At 43.8% G+C, this 16765-nt stretch overlaps 1 protein-coding gene across 3 annotated transcripts in view; it reads right to left on the bottom strand.

Annotated features, from left to right (window-relative positions):
• Nucleotides 1-7630: 7630 nt before the first annotated feature.
• Nucleotides 7631-16765, bottom strand: part of LOC116984013 (POC1 centriolar protein homolog B-like) — a 48677-nt gene continuing 39542 nt past the window's right edge. For all 3 annotated transcript variants that reach the window (XM_033038043.1, XM_033038041.1, XM_033038042.1), the window contains one exon: nt 7631-8324. In XM_033038043.1, the coding sequence (XP_032893934.1) occupies nt 8226-8324 (99 nt within the window). In that variant the 3' untranslated portion in view covers nt 7631-8225. The remainder of the gene's footprint in view (nt 8325-16765) is intronic.

Raw genomic sequence — 16765 nt, 5'->3', positions numbered from 1 at the left:
CCTGTGGGAGAGAATAAATCCTTGGATTTCTCTGCCCCAGAGAGTTGTGGAGCTGAGATTAGTAGTCATATAGTCTTACAGCGTAGAAACGGGCCATTCGGCCCAATTTGCCCACACCGGCCAACATGCCCCATCTACACCTGCCCTGCGGTTGGGTCCTTATATCCCTCTAAATTTGTCCTATCCATGTACCTCTCTAAATGTCCTAAAGCTATAGGATCTTTGATTCTGACTACGGGTGCTGTCTGCACGGAGTTTGTACATTCGCCCTGTGACCTCGTGGGTTTTCTTCGAGAGTCTCCTCCTCCAGGTCTCCCAAAGTTTGTAAGTTAATTGACTGTAAATCACCTCCTAGCGTGTTGGGTGTGTACGGGGATGATCGATGGTCGGTGTGGACTCGGTGGGCCAAGGGGCCTATTTCCACATTATCACTAAAGTAAGTAGAAACTAAGGTACAATCGCAGCGTTTAGGAGACATTTAGAGAGGTACATGGATAGGACAAATTTAGAGGGATATAAGGACCCAAACGCAGGGCAGGTGTAGATGGGGCATGTTGGCCGGTGTGGGCAAATTGGGCCGAATGGCCCGTTTCTATGCTGTAAGACTATATGACTACTAATCTCAGCTCCACAACTCTCTGGGGCAGAGAAATCCAAGGATTTATTCTCTCCCACGGGAATTCTCTCCCCCTTTACCTTGAAACCATGTTCAAGGTCCCTTCATAGCAAAAGGATTTGAGTATAGGAGCAGGGAGGTTCTACTGCAGTTGTACAGGGTCTTGGTGAGACCACACCTGGAGTATTGCGTACAGTTTTGGTCTCCTAATCTGAGGAAAGACATTCTTGCCATAGAGGGAGTACAGAGAAGGTTCACCAGACTGATTCCTGGGATGTCAGGACTTTCATATGAAGAAAGACTGGATAGACTCGGTTTGTACTTGCTAGAATTTAGAAGATTGAGGGGGGATCTTATAGAAACGTACAAAATTCTTAAGGGGTTGGACAGGCTAGATGCAGGAAGATTGTTCCCGATGTTGGGGAAGTCCAGAACAAGGGGTCACAGTTTAAGGATAAAGGGGAAATCTTTTAGGACCGAGATGAGGAAAACTTTTTTCACACAGAGAGTGGTGAATCTGTGGAATTCTCTCCCGCAGAAGGTAGTTGAGGCCAGTTCATTGACTATATTTAAGAGGGAGTTAGATGTGGCCCTTGTGGCTAAAGGGATCAGGGGGTATGGAGAGAAGGCAGGTACAGGATACTGAGTTGGATGATCAGCCATGATCATATTGAATGGGGGTGCAGGCTCGAAGGGCCGAATGGCCTACTCCTGCACCTATTTTCTATGTTTCACTGGCGAAGACATGTCCACCCAGGCATGTGGACCTTACATCTCTCAGTAAGATCACCCAGCAAATGAAATGCTATGGCAAGGAAGGAACTGCAGATGCTGGTTTATACCAAAGATAGTCACAAAACGCTGGAGTAACTCAGCGGATCAGGCAGCATCTCTGTAGAACATGGACAGGTGACGTTTTGGGTCGGAACCCTTCCGCAGACCAAAAGTAGAGGTGGGGGGAGGGGATGGAATAAACTGGAGGTGAAGAAAGGCCAGAACAAACCAGGCTGGCAACCGGTAACTGATTATGGGCAGAATCCATAATGGCCGATTGTTGGCTGGGCAAGGTGTGATAACAAGAGGGATACAACAAGGATGCGACCAGTGGAAATGGTAAGACGACTAGGGTGGGGAGAGGGGAGAGCAGTTCAGTTTAATTCAGTTTAGTTTAGAGATACAGCGTAAAAACAGACTCTTCGGCCCATCGACCACCTGTTCACACTAGTCCTATGTTATACCACTTTCTCATCCACTTCCTGCACTCTAGGGAAAATTTACAGAAGCCAATCTATGGGATGTGAGGGGTGGGGGAAGTGGAGCACCAAGAGGAAACACATGTGGTCACAGGGCGAACGTGCAAACTCCGCACAGACAGCACTCGAGGTCAGGATCGAGCCTTGGTCTCTGGCGTCATGAGGCAGCAGCTCTACCAGCTTCACCTGCGTGCTACTCTGTTGCTGAAACTATGCCCCACCTTCGTCAGCTCTAGATTTCATCATTCCAGTGCTTCCCCCAATTGGCTCTACGATTTTCATGCAATTAATATTCAACATGACCCAAGAGATGGCCATTCAGCCCATCTCGTTGGTGCTGGTTCTCAGAACATTTGCAGACTGGAGTAGAGAGTTCCAGGGTTTTACTGCTTCTGCAGGAGGAGGTTTCTGAGCACCTCAATATCCAGCCTGGGATCATGTTATTATGTCCCCTCTTTTTAGACTACCATGAGTGGAACCATCAGGGTCTCGACCAGAAACATCACCCAATCTTTCTCGCCAGAGATGCTGCCTGTCCCACTGTTACTCCACTTTTTTGTGTCTATCTTCAATATCCAGGGGACACAAGGAACCACAGATGCAGGTTTACAAAAAAAGACACAGTGCTGGAAAAACTCAGCAGAGGAAATGCACTGACCATGTTTTGAATCGGAACCAGCATCTGCAGTTCCTTCCTACACAAGAACCAGAGGATATTGATTTAAATGGGATTAGCCTAGATGGTCGGCATGGATGAGATGGGCCAAAGGGTCTGTTTCCGTGCTCGATGACTTTATGACTCAAAATGTTTCATCCCCATTTCTCAGCCCAACCTGCATTAAATTCAAGCACCGAGTTTGCAAATGCACCATAGAAGAGTCTAGGCAAGAGAGACTGAGGGAAATGCTTGAATTAAATTGTTCAACTGCAATCAGGAAACAGTAAACCGGTTCTGCTCAAAGATCTTATAGCGGGATCTTTGGTTCTGCTGATCAAAGAGCTGGGTAACCATTGTTGGTGAAATAACCTGCAGAATATTTTGAATTCCTGACAAGATGAAGGAGATAGAGAAAGAAGGTTCTTTCATTCACAACGAGCATTCCCTTTGAAGTGTTCCAGGTACTCTTTGATGTTGTGCCTCTCCTGTACAAATGAAGGCAAGGTTATATTCTTTGCGGTATTCACCAACCTCAGGTCCATTGTACTTGAGAATTTTTCACCTGGGAATTTTTCACTGAGTACCGGACGGAACAAGCTGCCAGAGGAGGTGGTGGAATCAGATACAATCATCGTGTTTAAGAGGCGTTTGTATAGGCACATGAATAGACAAGGTACAGTCTAGTTGACTTCAGAGATGCAGTGTGGAAACAGGCCCATCAGCCCACGCCCGACTACCAATCGCCCGCACACTAGATCCTATGTTATCCCACTTTCTCATCCACCCTCTACACACTAGGGAAGATTACAGAAGCCAAGAATCTACAAACAAACACATCTTTGGTATGTGGGAGGGAAACGGAGTAGACAACCGGAGAAAACCCACGCGGTCACAAAGAATGTACAAACTCCGTACAAACAGCACCCGAGGTCAGGATCGAACCCAGATCTCTGGCGGTGCAAGGCAGCAACTCTACTGCTGCGCCAATATGTAGGCAAATGTAGTTGGTGGAAATGGGCTAAATGGAAGGCATGGGCAATGTGGGCGGAAGGGAAACAGGCCCCTCGGCCCACCGAGTGTGTGCCGATCAGCGGTCCCCATACACTAACACTATCCTACACACTAGGGACAGTTTACAATGTTACCAAGCCAATTAGCCCTCAAACGTGTATGTCATTGTAGTACAGAGGGAGGAAACCGGAGTACCTGGAAAAAACCCGTGCAGGTCACAGGGAGAACGGACAAAATTCAGACAGGCAGCAGCCTTAGTCAGGATACGATTTACTTTGTTATTGATTGCTGAACCAGTCTGTGCACAGATAATTGTTATATTTAGCCATGCCATAAAAAAATGACCATACATCAAAAGGTAAATCCTCACCTATGAACTTATTGGGAAAGAATTAAGAGTTCAAGAGAGTTTTATTGTCATGTGTCCCTGATAGGACAATGAAATTACAAGACACTGGATGAATTTAAATTCTTTCTCTCTTACTACTTAAACTCAATGGTGAGACTGCCCTCATATCAATTACACGCCCCAGTTCCATGCAGTGCTCTTGCCTGTCATCCTGTGCACACCTTAAACATTCCATCACTGCTGCACCCTGCCTTGTGTGTGTCGTTTTACCGAGCGCAGTAGATTTGTACAAAGCGCGCAGAGGACAAAGGGGGGACCCAACGGGGGTCCGCTGAGGACGGGGGGTCAGGCGGAGGGGACACTGAGAATGAAGGTGGGGCCTGTTGGGGGGCCGCCGAGAACAAAGGGGGGACATGGTGGAGGGGCCGGCCGCCTGTGGCCACATGCGGCACCAGGCCTGGTTAGCCGCATCGAGCAGCAGATAAAACTGTTCAATGAATCTTTTGTAACTTTGTCGGCACCAGATATCTGGCGACTCTTTGTGTACTGTACGATAGTGAAAGACTTGGATACAGTGGATGTGGAGAGGATGTTTCCACTAGCTGTAGAGTCTAGGACCAGAGGGCACAGCCTCAGAATAAAAATATGTACCTTCAGAAAGGTGATGAGGAGGAATTTCTTTACTCAGAGGGTGGAGATTCTGTGGAATTCATTGCCACAGACGGCTGTGGAGGCCAAGTCATTGGGTATTTTTATGACACAGATTGACAGATTCTTGCTTAAGTAAAGGTATCAGGCGTTATGTGGAGAAGGCAGGAGAATGAAGTTGAGAGGGAAAGATAGATCAGCCATGGTTAAATGGCAGGGAAGACTTGATGGGGTGAATGGCCTAATTTGGTCCAAGAACCTACGAATATGTTACCGGATTTTATGCAAAACTGTACCTGGGCACATGTGACAATAAAGTATCATTGAATCCTGACCTTGGATCATATTGGTGTTGCTGCATCAATATGCTGACACTCCACAGCCGACAATGTGCTAACTTCACCTAAAGAATTGCAGTGGGTTCAAGGCGAGTTGCAGGAGAATGATAGAATCTGGATGACAATTAAACTTATCCCTCTGCAACCGCAGGAGATACAACACCTGTCCTTATACCTCCTCCCACATCTCCATCCAGGGACCCCGACAGCCTTTTCATGTGTGACAGAGGATCACGTGCACCTCCTCTAACCTCTTCTACCGCTTCCGGTGTTCCCGAGGTGGGCTCCTGTACATCAACGAGACTAAGCGTAGACTCGGCGACTGTTTCGCCGCACACTTGTGGTTGTTCCACCAAGGCCTAGTGGGGATCTCCCAGTTGCTAAACATTTTAACTCCCCTTCCCCTTCCCAAATTGACCTTTCTTTCCTGGGCCTCCTCATTTGTCAGTGAGGCCACATGCAAATTGGAGGAATAGCACCTCATATTTCGCTTGGGTAGCTTAGAATCTAGTGGTATGAGCGTTGAATTCAGTCCGAAGAGTCCTGACCCGAAACATCACCAACCCTTTTTCTCCAGAGTTTCTACCGGACCCGCTGAATTACTCCAACACTCTGCGTCTATCAACTTTAAAAGATGTTTTGGATACATTTATCATTGAAAAGTATACTTTAGGTCCAATGGAGCTACACAAAAATCAATTTATTACTTCGGAGCACTAATTAGGATCAGATTTTATGCAACCTTTAAGACCATAAACTTCGAACCAATAATGTGCAAGCTAAACCTCCGCGTTAATGAATAGCAGTGTTTTATTCATGGCCTCCCTAGCCTGGTCATGAGTTCAGATTGTCACATGAAGTAACTGGACTATCAGACTGAGTTCAAGATGTAGTGGAAGTGTGCATCTTTAACAACAGCAACTTGCCACTGTAAATAAATTTAGAAAAGGCCCCATTAACATTACAGGTCCACCACTGATTTTCCAGCACCATTGGTTCCAGAGCCTTGCGGGATTATCTGTTTTGCTGTTCCAACAGAGGCCACATAATAATAATTCAACGAAACACATCCCATTTTCCCAATCCCCATCAATTCTTCAATTTCCTGACCACCTCTTTCAGTGGGTGGAAATGCATAAGCTGGTGAGTGGAGAAAGGAAATTCCTGCTCTTCGTGTTCTAACACGCAGAAATAGGTTTAGAAACAAAACGTCACCTATTCCTTTTCTCCAGAGATGCTGCCTGACCCGCTGAGTTACTCCAGCACTTTGTGTCTATGATGGGTTTAGAAAGCTGATGGGTTAGAGCCCGCATTACAGGCAGGCATCAAACAAGTGTGCACATTACAGGAATTTAATTTTTCTGGGTCTTGACATCACAAATAGATTCGACAATACAACAACAGCACATTTACTGGGTCAATATACTGGGACGTTTTAGTCATGGATTGCAAAGCTTGATGAAAAATGAGGAACTGCAAAATTATTTCCCTAGATTCCATTTACCGCCGTTATCATATCACAGTGTTGACTTGTTGCAAGCATCATTTGCATTTGTGTGTCCATTTTTCCATTGTAACATGACATGGCGAATTACTGTTAAAGCAAACAGATTGTGGTTTTTGCAGTTAACGATCAGAGCACGTCAGGACAGTGGCGACTGAGAATCCACACCCAAACCGTTCACTCAGCTCCTCCTTCTGAGAGCAGCTAATCGTTTTGACGATTTTCTGAACTTTGTTTCAGGTTTTCAGCTTCTGCCCCTATCTTGGCAGCTGTGTTCAGTAAAACCCGGTGTGTTAAGACAAGTCGTTTGTGTGAAATAGAACATAGAACAAAGTACAGCACAGGAGCAGGCCCTTTGGCCCACAACGTATGTACCGAGCATGATGCCAAGGCTAACTCTTACCTGCCTGTACATGATCCATATATCGGTGTGTCTATCTGGGGTGGCACAGTGGAGCAGCAGTAGTTGCTGCCTTACAGCAACAATGACCCGGGTTCAATTCTGACTATGGGTGCTGTCTGTACAGAGTTGTTACGTTCTCCATGTGACTGCGTGGGTTTTCTCCAGGTACTCCGGTTCCCTCCCACACTCCAAAGACGTTCAGGTTTATAGGTTAATTGGCTTCTGTAAAATTACCCATAGTGTGTAGGATACAAAAGTGTGATAATATAGAACTAGTGTACAGGTGAATGATGGTTGGTGTAGATTTGGTGGGCCGAAAGGCTTGTTTCCATGCTGTATCTCTGAAACAAAAAACAATGTGTTCTTTCTTTCTCCATTGCTCCACAATAAGTAATTAATCGTCCTTTGTTTTCGCTGAGGGATAACAGTCGCCAAGAACATTGGTAATCACTTCCCTAATCTTTTTTTGAGCATCACCATGAAATCCTTTATAACAACTGAGGCAGCAGATGAATCTCCAGTTTAACATCGCAACTGAAAGATATCTGAAGAAGGGGCCCGATCTGAAACGTCACCCATCCTTTTTCTCGAGATGCTGCCTGACTCGCTGAGTTACTCCAGCACTTTGTGTCTATTTTCGTATATACCAGCATCTGCAGTTCCTTTCTGCACATATCTTACCGTGCTGCACTGGGACGTTAGACTGGACTTCTGTGTACTGATGGTCAGAGTATGACAGGAATTCACAATTTTAGCCTCGAGAATGGAAAAAAAAGTGCAATGCAACCAATGATCTTATGCCAATTAACAGCAATTCAAACACCAGTGAAAATTTCCCAAACAAAAACCACTGCTTCTCTGGAAATTTATTTCACGATAGCACATTTTTATTATAAAAGTCGCATAAAAAGGAAGTGTTTTACGGAAACACCACTAGCTTATGACACTTAATACAAAATCTTTCATTAATTTGACTTACAAATCAATACATAAAATTTCAAAGTGAATTTTTCAAGTAGTTGTGTAGAACATATGGAAAATTATTTACACTCAGGTGCACTTTAGATTTCTCCTTGATTATGTGCGTCAGAATATGGAGTCTTGCGTGCATTATATGAGGCAACAAATAGTTTTGTATTCTCCATATGGAGGAGGTGATCAATACTGAGAAGGAAAAGTCATGATTGAGAAGCACTCAAGTCTTCAATTCACTCCATATATTCAGTTTAAATCAAAATTACGAAGCATTATGGACATGGATATCAAACAGGATAATCAATTGGTATAAAGGTTTGGTAGAAGCTGTTTCACTCTCTCAGTGCCAGGATCCAATAGTCTCCCACGTGGAATCCACGTAAGTATGGAAAAACTTGATGTTGAAGTCTTACTTGAAATAGAAAGTCAGGCGGCTCAAAATGTAGATCGCTTGAAACTTTTTACTTTAACTATGGTGGCCTTTCTTGCAGCGCAGTCTTTTTGTTGTCTAGACACTCCTGGAGTTTGTCTTCAGTCAATGTTAGACGCTGTTCTAAGATCGATACAGTCTGGAAGCAAAATGTAATAATTAGTTATTTGCACAGTTTAGTGTAGAAGAGGATAAGGTAGTGGTGCCTACTTTGGGTGTGAGAAAGGCAGGGGATTCATATCATCCAATTTTAGAACAAATTTATTCAGAGTGCGGATACAGGCCCTTCGGCACACCGAATCCACGCTGACCAGCGATCACCCCGTACACTGACACTATCCTATGCACTAGGGACAATTTACAATTTTACCAAAGCCAATTAACATAAAAAACTATACGTCTTTGGAGTGTGGGAGGAAACTGGAGCACTGGGAGAAAACCCACACGGTCACAGGGAGAACATACAAACTCTGCACAATCAGCACCCATAGTCAGGATCAAACCTGGGTCTCCGGTGCAGTAATACAGCGACTCTATTGCTGCGCCACCGAGTTCCTCAAGTGTTTACATAAAGATGAAAACAAAATCAGTATAACAATGGACCTTGAGCAAAGCACACAGTGCTGGAGGAACTCAGTGGGTCAGGCAGCATCTGTGAAGGGAGATGGACAGCACTGATGCTGTCTGACCTGCTGAGGTGCTCCAGCACTTGCTCAGGATTCCAGCCTTTGTGTCACTGTATAACAATGGAACCTTCTTAATTAGATTTTCACCTTAATTTATTTTAGTCCCATTATTGTAATGCATCTACGGGGACCAGGGAGTTTAAATTCAAGATAGATTAATCAAATGAAAGTTACTGCCGTTAAAAATGCACTAGATTGTAGAGACTACAAGATCGGAGAGAGAAGAGAGGTGTAAGAGTTACGAAGCATAATGAAAGCTAGCATGCAGTACAACTTCATGGGTAGATCAATGGGCAGCAGGATACACCGAGATGTGGCTTCACCACTACCTTCACAATCATCTTCTCCAACCAGTTTTTGGAAATTCAGCTGTGTTCTAGCTTGCCATATCCCATTCATTTATCACTCCTATGTGTCATACAGCATGGAATCATGCCCTGTGGCCCAATTTCCCCACGCCGACCCGGCTGAGCAACACTGGTTCCTTCTATTGGGTGGTTACATTTTAGAGATACAGCGTGCGAACAGGTCCTTGGGCCCCCACAAGTGTGCGCCAACCAATGATCACACTAGCACTCTCCTATACGCTAGGGACAATTTAACCAAAGCCAATTAATGTAAAAACCTGTTCCTCTTTGGAGTGCAAGAGGAAACTGGAGCATCTGTAGAAAACCTACATGGTCACGGGGAGAACAAACGGAAGGTACAGACAGCACTCATAGTCAAGGTCAAACCTGGTCTCAGCCTCCGTAAGGGAGCAACAATACAGTTGCGCCACCATGCCCGCCCAATGGCTCAGTGGAAGTTTTCTTAACTTTTCCTTTCCAAATACCATGGAATATTCCCTATGTCAACACATGCCTTAATAAGGTCGTAGGTGATAGAAGCAGAATTAGGCCATTCGGCCCATCAAGTCTACTCCGCCATTCAATCATGGCTGACCTATCTCTTCCTCTTAACCCCTTCTGCCTTCTCCCCATAACCCAACACACATACTAATCAAGAATCTATCTATCTCTGCCTTAAAACTATCCATAGAGGGCCTCCACAGCCTTCTGTGGCAAAGAATTCCACAGATTATAGACCCTCAGACTAAAGAAATTCCTCGTCATCTCCTTCCTAAAGGAACGTCCTTTAATTCTGATACTATGACCTCGAGTCATAGACTCTCCCACTAGTGGAAAAATCTTCTCCACTCTATTCAAGCATTTCACTATTCGGTATGTTTCAATGAGGTCCCCCTTCCTTCTAAACTCAATAGGCTTAATATTCGGCAATAAGTTTTGCCACAAAGGTTTCTCAGTCATACCTTGGTGGTCTAATTAAGCATTTAATGAAAGCCAGGAATCTTGAGATCGTAGGGTAAAATTGGCCATATGATTGGAGCTACATTCTAATTACCAGTGCTGACAAGTTCAGGAATCCTTGAACAAGGCATGCTGGTTATCTCACTGTCACTCCATTGGTTTTCTTGACCCCCCCTGAGTAATGTGGACAAAATATTGCAGCTGCCTCTTCATGGCTTGACTCAATAATTCTAAAGGAAAGTGAAAGCCTTGTGTTCTGACCAGGAGTGTTTTCAGCAGCGGCTGTGAACGTATACTCTGAGAAATAAACCGTGCAACGTAATAGTCCTAAAATCTTTGACAGATGTTGAAAACTAGATAGTCCAAGTGCAGCCACCTACTTTGTCTTTAAAGCAGATAAAAGTTTCAATGAGTCAGCAGCAAAGGATATTTCATTCAATCCTAGGCTGCCACACCCACACGTCCTGCCTCTTTGATGCGAGTTAATGCTTCCCACTCCTCTCTTCTTTCTCAACAGAAGAGAAAGAATTAAATTGTCTCCCTTCAAATGTTGATTTAATTCTCTTATGCAAGTTATTACTGAAGCTGCTTTCATCACTCTTTCAGGCAGAGTCTTCATCTTGCTGTGTAAAAACAAATGTTTCCTTATGCTGGCTTTGACTCTTTTATGAATTACCTTCATGTTAGCCCCTCTGATGATCTAGCTTCCTGTCGCTTGGAATAGTTTCTCCCTTTTTACTCCATCGGAACTATTTGTGATTTTTAAACACCTCCATCTAGTTTTCGCCTGCTCTTTTTCAAAGAGAATCACTCCAGGTCTCTCTAAATAATTTAACTCATTCAAACCTGGTCCACCTTAGAAGACCAATTCTACAAACACTTAAAAGTATTGTTTGACATCTTTCCAAAACTTAAATGCTGAAAACTAAATATAACAATCTAGATTTCAACTGAATGGGGGGAAAAAAAACATAGTGCCTTGTATTATAATGCTATTTCTTTGTTTTATTTTAGTTAGTAGATATGCAAGACATTGGTGAGACCAAACTTGGTGTGGTGTGCACAATTCTGATCACCTAACTACAGGAATTATGTCATTAAGATGGAAAGGGCGCAGAAATGATTTACCAGGGTGATCAGTTTTAGTTTAGTTTATAATCACTGAGGTACAGTGATAAGCTTTTTGTTGCGTGTTATCCAGTCAGCGGAAAGACTATGATTACAATTGAGCGGCCCACAGAGTACAGATACAGGATAAAGGGAATAACGTATTGTGTAAGATAAAGTCCAGTAAAGTCCAACTAAAGATACTCTGAGCATTTCTGATGAGGTAGATGGTAGCTCAAGACTGCTCTCTAATTGTTGATAGGATGGTTCAGTTGCCTGATGACAGCCGGGAAGAAACTGTCCTTGAATCTGGATTATCAGGACTCGAGGGCTTGAGTTATGAGGTGTGGCTGGATAGCTTGGGATTTTCCCCTGGGGTATAGGAGGCCGAAGGGTGAGCTTACAGTGGTATGCACAATCATGAAAGGTATAGATAAGGTGAACGGTCACAATCTTTTCCCCAGGTTAGAAGAGTCCAAAACTAGAGAGCGTAGGTTTAAGGTTAGAGAGGAAGACGGAGGGACAATTGCTTCACACAGATGGCAGTGCATATATGAAACAAGCGGCCAGAGAAAGCTGAAGAGGCTTTCAATGGCGATGTTTAAATAACGCTCATATGGGAACAGAGAGAGGACAGGTTTAAAAGGATATGGGTCAAATGCAAGTAGATGGGACCAGGTCAGTTATTGTTGGCATGGACGAGTTGGGCCAGAGGACCTCTTTCCACACTGTATTATCTAGTTTCCCAGTTAGCTGCTACAGTTACACTGACCACCAGAATTTTTGATAAGTTCCTCTGAAATACATTTAAGGAACAATAAACAGAGCATTGGCAGAACTATATCAGGAAGGAACTGCAGACAGAGGTTTATACCAAAGAAAGACACAAAGAGCTGTAGTAACTCAGCGGGTCAGGCAGCATCCATGGAGAAAAGGAATAGGTGATGTTTTGGGTCGGAACACTTCTTCAGACTGGAGGTGAGGAGGAGGGTGTGGTGGAGAAACTGGAGGCAAGAAAAGGCCAGAACAACACAGGGCCAGCAACAGATGACCTCAGCTAACGACAGGGGCTACTAGTTCCACTGTTCGCATCCTAGTACCCCATGTACACCTAGCACACCTTCCCCCTCCCCACCAACAATGGGCCATTGTGGACTCCACCCTTCCTGAGGTTCGGTCATGTTTTATTCTGGTCTTTTCGCATCTCTAGTCCCCCACCCTCCCCCCCCCACACTGGACTGTCTTGCAGTCTGAAGAAGGGTTCCGACCTGAAATGTCACCTATTCCTTTTCTCCAGAGATGCTGCTTGACCCACTGAGTTACTCCAGCACTTTGTGTCTATCTAATGATCCTTATGCTTTACTAATCACATTTTGGTAGGAGGAAAAAAATCCATCTAACTTGTGCAAAGGTACAACAGAAGCAGGAAACCACACACTGGAATTTTCACAATGATATTTTCTGATGTGTACAAGATTAGAATGTGGTCAGTTTTACTCATTGCCAATCCTGAGGGAATGCCCAAGAAGTTTAGAGATAGAGAGGAGAATCTTTTCCTTTTCCTTCTGCAATTTTGATTGAAACTTTGACCCAATGCCAATTTTCCACTGATCTTGAAACTAACTAGCAGGTTATCCAGATTTCCGTAGGTAGTTTGTAAAACACATCAGTAAGATCGCATGAAAACTTAATGGTAGGCCAAGCCATATTTGCCTACTTTGTTAAACTCCAATAATTTCAATAAAAGTCACACTGTTGCAACACAATTTAATTAGCAATGGCAATGCGCTAGACAACATTTTGGTTTACAGATCTGCAGCTAATCACTGAAGGAAAGCTTTGCCAATTATCGGGTTTTTAGATGCAATAAGAAACTCCCACAGGAAACTTCCTCACCAATTATCAACTCTTTAACCATGGGAAAAAAAAATCACCTACTTCATTCCCTAGCCAGCCTCTGTGAATATTTAAGAACCAACTGCAGATGCTGGAAATCGAAGGTAGACAAAAGTGCTGGAGAAACTCAGCGGGTGCGGCAGCATCTATGGAGCGAAGGAAATAGGCAACGTTTCGGGCCATTTCGAGACAAGAAATGGATTCATTCATCAACCCTCCTTTCTCTTTTGCAAAATTACAAACGAAAAAATCTGTTGCAAATACCTGCTGCTGCTGAAAATCCAAAAGAAAAACCATGAAGCTTTCAGCAGGACTCGCAGGTTTGTGTTCTGACCCAAACTGTCACCTGCCCATTCCTTCCACAGATGCTGCCTGACCCTCTGAGTTCCTCCAGCACTTTGAGTGTTGCTAAGCATTTCAGGATCTGCAGTTTTTTTGTTTTTGCGTAACAATCAAACTTTCTCAAGAGGTATTGGAGTGTGAAAACGTACACCTCCCGATTCAGGGACAGTATCTTCCCAGTTGTTATCAGGCAACTGAACCATCTAGCCATCGAGGGGGGATCTTATAGAAACATATAAAATTATAAAAGGACTGGACAAGCTAGATGTAGGAAACATTTTCCCAATGTTGGGCGAGTCCAGAACCAGGGGCCAGTCTTAGAATAAAGGGGAAACCATTTAAGACTGAGGTGAGAAAAAACGTTTTCACCCAGAGAGTTGTGAATTTGTGGAATTCCCTGCCACAGAGGGCAAGTCACTGGATGGATTAAAAAGAGAGAGTTAGATAGAGCTCTAGGGGCCAGTGGAATCAAGGGATATGGGGAGAAGGCAGGCCACGGGTTATTGATTGGGGATGATCAGCCATGATCACAATGAAGGGCCGATTGGCCTCCTCCTGCACCTATTTTCTATGTTTCTATCCTACCAACAACCAGAGAGCAGTCCTGAGCTGCTATCTACCTCATTATAGACATTTGGGCTATTTTTAATTGGACATTACTGGACTTGATCTTGCACTAAACATTATTCCCTTTCTCATGTTTCTGTACACTGTGGATGACTTGATTGTAATCATGTATAGTCTTTCTGCTGACTGGCTAGCACGAAACAAAAACTTTTCACTGTACCTCAGTGTCTTAATAAACTCAACTAATTAATAATTGGATTTCTAAAACTAAACCTATTTTAGTCCCTTTATTGAAATGCATCTTCAGGGACCAGGGAGTTTAAATTCAAACCAGGTTAATCAAATGAAAGTTTATGCCGTTAAAAATACCGTTGGATTATAGAGACAAGAGACTCCAATAGTCCTTGCAGGTGAAATGGTATTTCATTTACAATTCTTCCAATCTAGTGTGCGGCAGTCAATACTCACTATGTGGTGTCCTTTGCATTGGAGGACCCAGCACAGATGAGGTGACTGCTTTGTTCAGCACCTGCAATCAGTCTGCACGAACAACCCCGAGCTTACAGTCACCTGTCCCTGATGAAAGTTCCATGGACATAAGGGGCTGAGGAGTTACCTTACAGAAGTATACATAACCATGAGTGGCAGTAGGGGCAGTAGAGAGTATATTGACTGGTTGCATCATGACTTAGTTTGGCAACTCGAATGCCCAGGAACGAAGAAGATTGCAAAAGGTGATGAACACTGCCCAGTCCATCACGGGTACTGACCTCCCCACCATTGAAAGGATCTCCAAGAGTCGTTGCCTCAAAAAGGCAGCCAGCATCTTCAGAGACCCACACCACTGGCCACACCACTCTGATTTCACTCCCACCATCAGGAAGCAGATATCGAAGCCTGAAAACTGCAATGTCCAGGTTCAGGAGCAGCTTCCTCCCGACAGCCATCAGACTATCAAACACCACAACTTCAAGGTGTTTACAGATTACTATGTTTACATATATGTTGTGCTGTTGCAAGTAAGAATTTCATTGTTCCGTTTTGTGGCATATGACAATAAACACTCTTGAAGTAGCAGTAATTATTAGCAGTCATTTATTTCTTAGGGTAGGGAAATCTAGAATTAGGTTTAAGGTGAGAGGAGAAAGATTAAAAAGAGGCTAATGAGGCAACCCTTTCACACAGAGGGTGGTGCGACATGGAACGAGCTGTCAAAGGAAGTGGTAAATGTGGATACAATTGCAACATTTAAAAGGCACTTGAATAAGAAAGATGTGTCAGGATCTGAGTTAGGTGCAGGCCGACTGGCCTTATTCTGTGCTGGATGAATCTATACAAACTACCTTGACAACTTGCGGTTGAGCTGATATTATTTCTGTTCTCTCCAGCTTTCCTACTTCTACAGCGTGGAACACATTTGTTTTCTCACTTTTCCAGCTCTAATGAAGAGTCCTTAACTCTGTTCCCCTCCCCACAGACATGGCTTGACCTGCTGATTGCTTCCAGTACTTTCATTTTTTGTGTCTCGTGCAGGCATGTGTTTTCCATTGTGTGTCCACTACATCCCCAGATAGAACGCTGCTTTTATACGCTGCTGGATGGACTTTTCCTACATTTACATATGTCTGTGCAGCCAGTGAAAAATTCAGACTATTTCCAACTCTCAAAGTCCTCCTACTGACTTCTTGAACAAGTCCATACAGTGTACTCTTGAAGGCTGTGCAAAAATATTGCTCTATGGCTGTTCCGCTACAATTCCATCAGATGCAATATGAAATCAGTTTAAATAGGAATGGGGAGGGCTCCTATAGAATACACAGGATGAGGAGAGGAGTCGGGTAGAAGGAGGAATGGGAGGGATGTGGAAAAATAGAAGAGGGGATAGAAGGATTGGATGGAAAGGGAGGAGGAAGTGGAAGGGGTCAATTTAGCAAAGGAAATTTACATACTTATTTTATCGGAATGCATCACCGCATGGTTTGGGAACAGCTCCATCCAAGACCACAAAGAAATTGCAGAAAATTGTGGACATAGCCCAGACCATCACGCAAACTAACCTCCCTTCCATTGATTCCACCTTCACCTGACACGGCCTCGCCACTAGTATAATCAAAGACGAGTCTCTCCCTCATCTCCCCTCTCCCATCAGGCAAGAGGTCCAAAAGTTTGAAAACGCACACCTCCAGATTTAGGGACAGTTTCTACCCAGCCGTTATCGGACAACTGAACCGTCTTCTCACCGGCTAGAGTGGTCGTAACCTTCCATCTACCTCATTGGAGACCTTTGTACGATCGTTAATCGGACTTTATCTTTGCAGTAAACCTTATATCCATTGTCCTGTATCTGTACACTATGGATGGCTTGATTGTAATCATGTATAGTCTTTCTGCTGAATGGATAGCATACAACAAAAGCTTTTCAGTGTACCTCGGTACACATGACAATAATAAACTAAATTAAATTCATTCATTCACTCATTCGAAAAGGGAAACAATTTCTAGATTAAACAAAAGTTTAATCTAGCATGTCCCTTGCTGTCAGAGTAATTGCACATATCCAGGAAATTATAATTTCCAATTGGCAACAATTCAGGAGGGTAGTCATGGTCATTTGCAACATAGGACTACAAAAATGTTCTGGATTGTTTTGTTTAGATCAGAGTTACAGCATAGAG

The sequence above is a fragment of the Amblyraja radiata genome, chromosome 19, assembly GCF_010909765.2.
Source record: "Amblyraja radiata isolate CabotCenter1 chromosome 19, sAmbRad1.1.pri, whole genome shotgun sequence".
Taxonomy (NCBI): Eukaryota; Metazoa; Chordata; class Chondrichthyes; order Rajiformes; family Rajidae; genus Amblyraja; species Amblyraja radiata.
The sequence above is the reverse complement of the archived record's forward strand: the minus strand, read 5'-3'. Positions and strand labels throughout refer to the sequence as shown.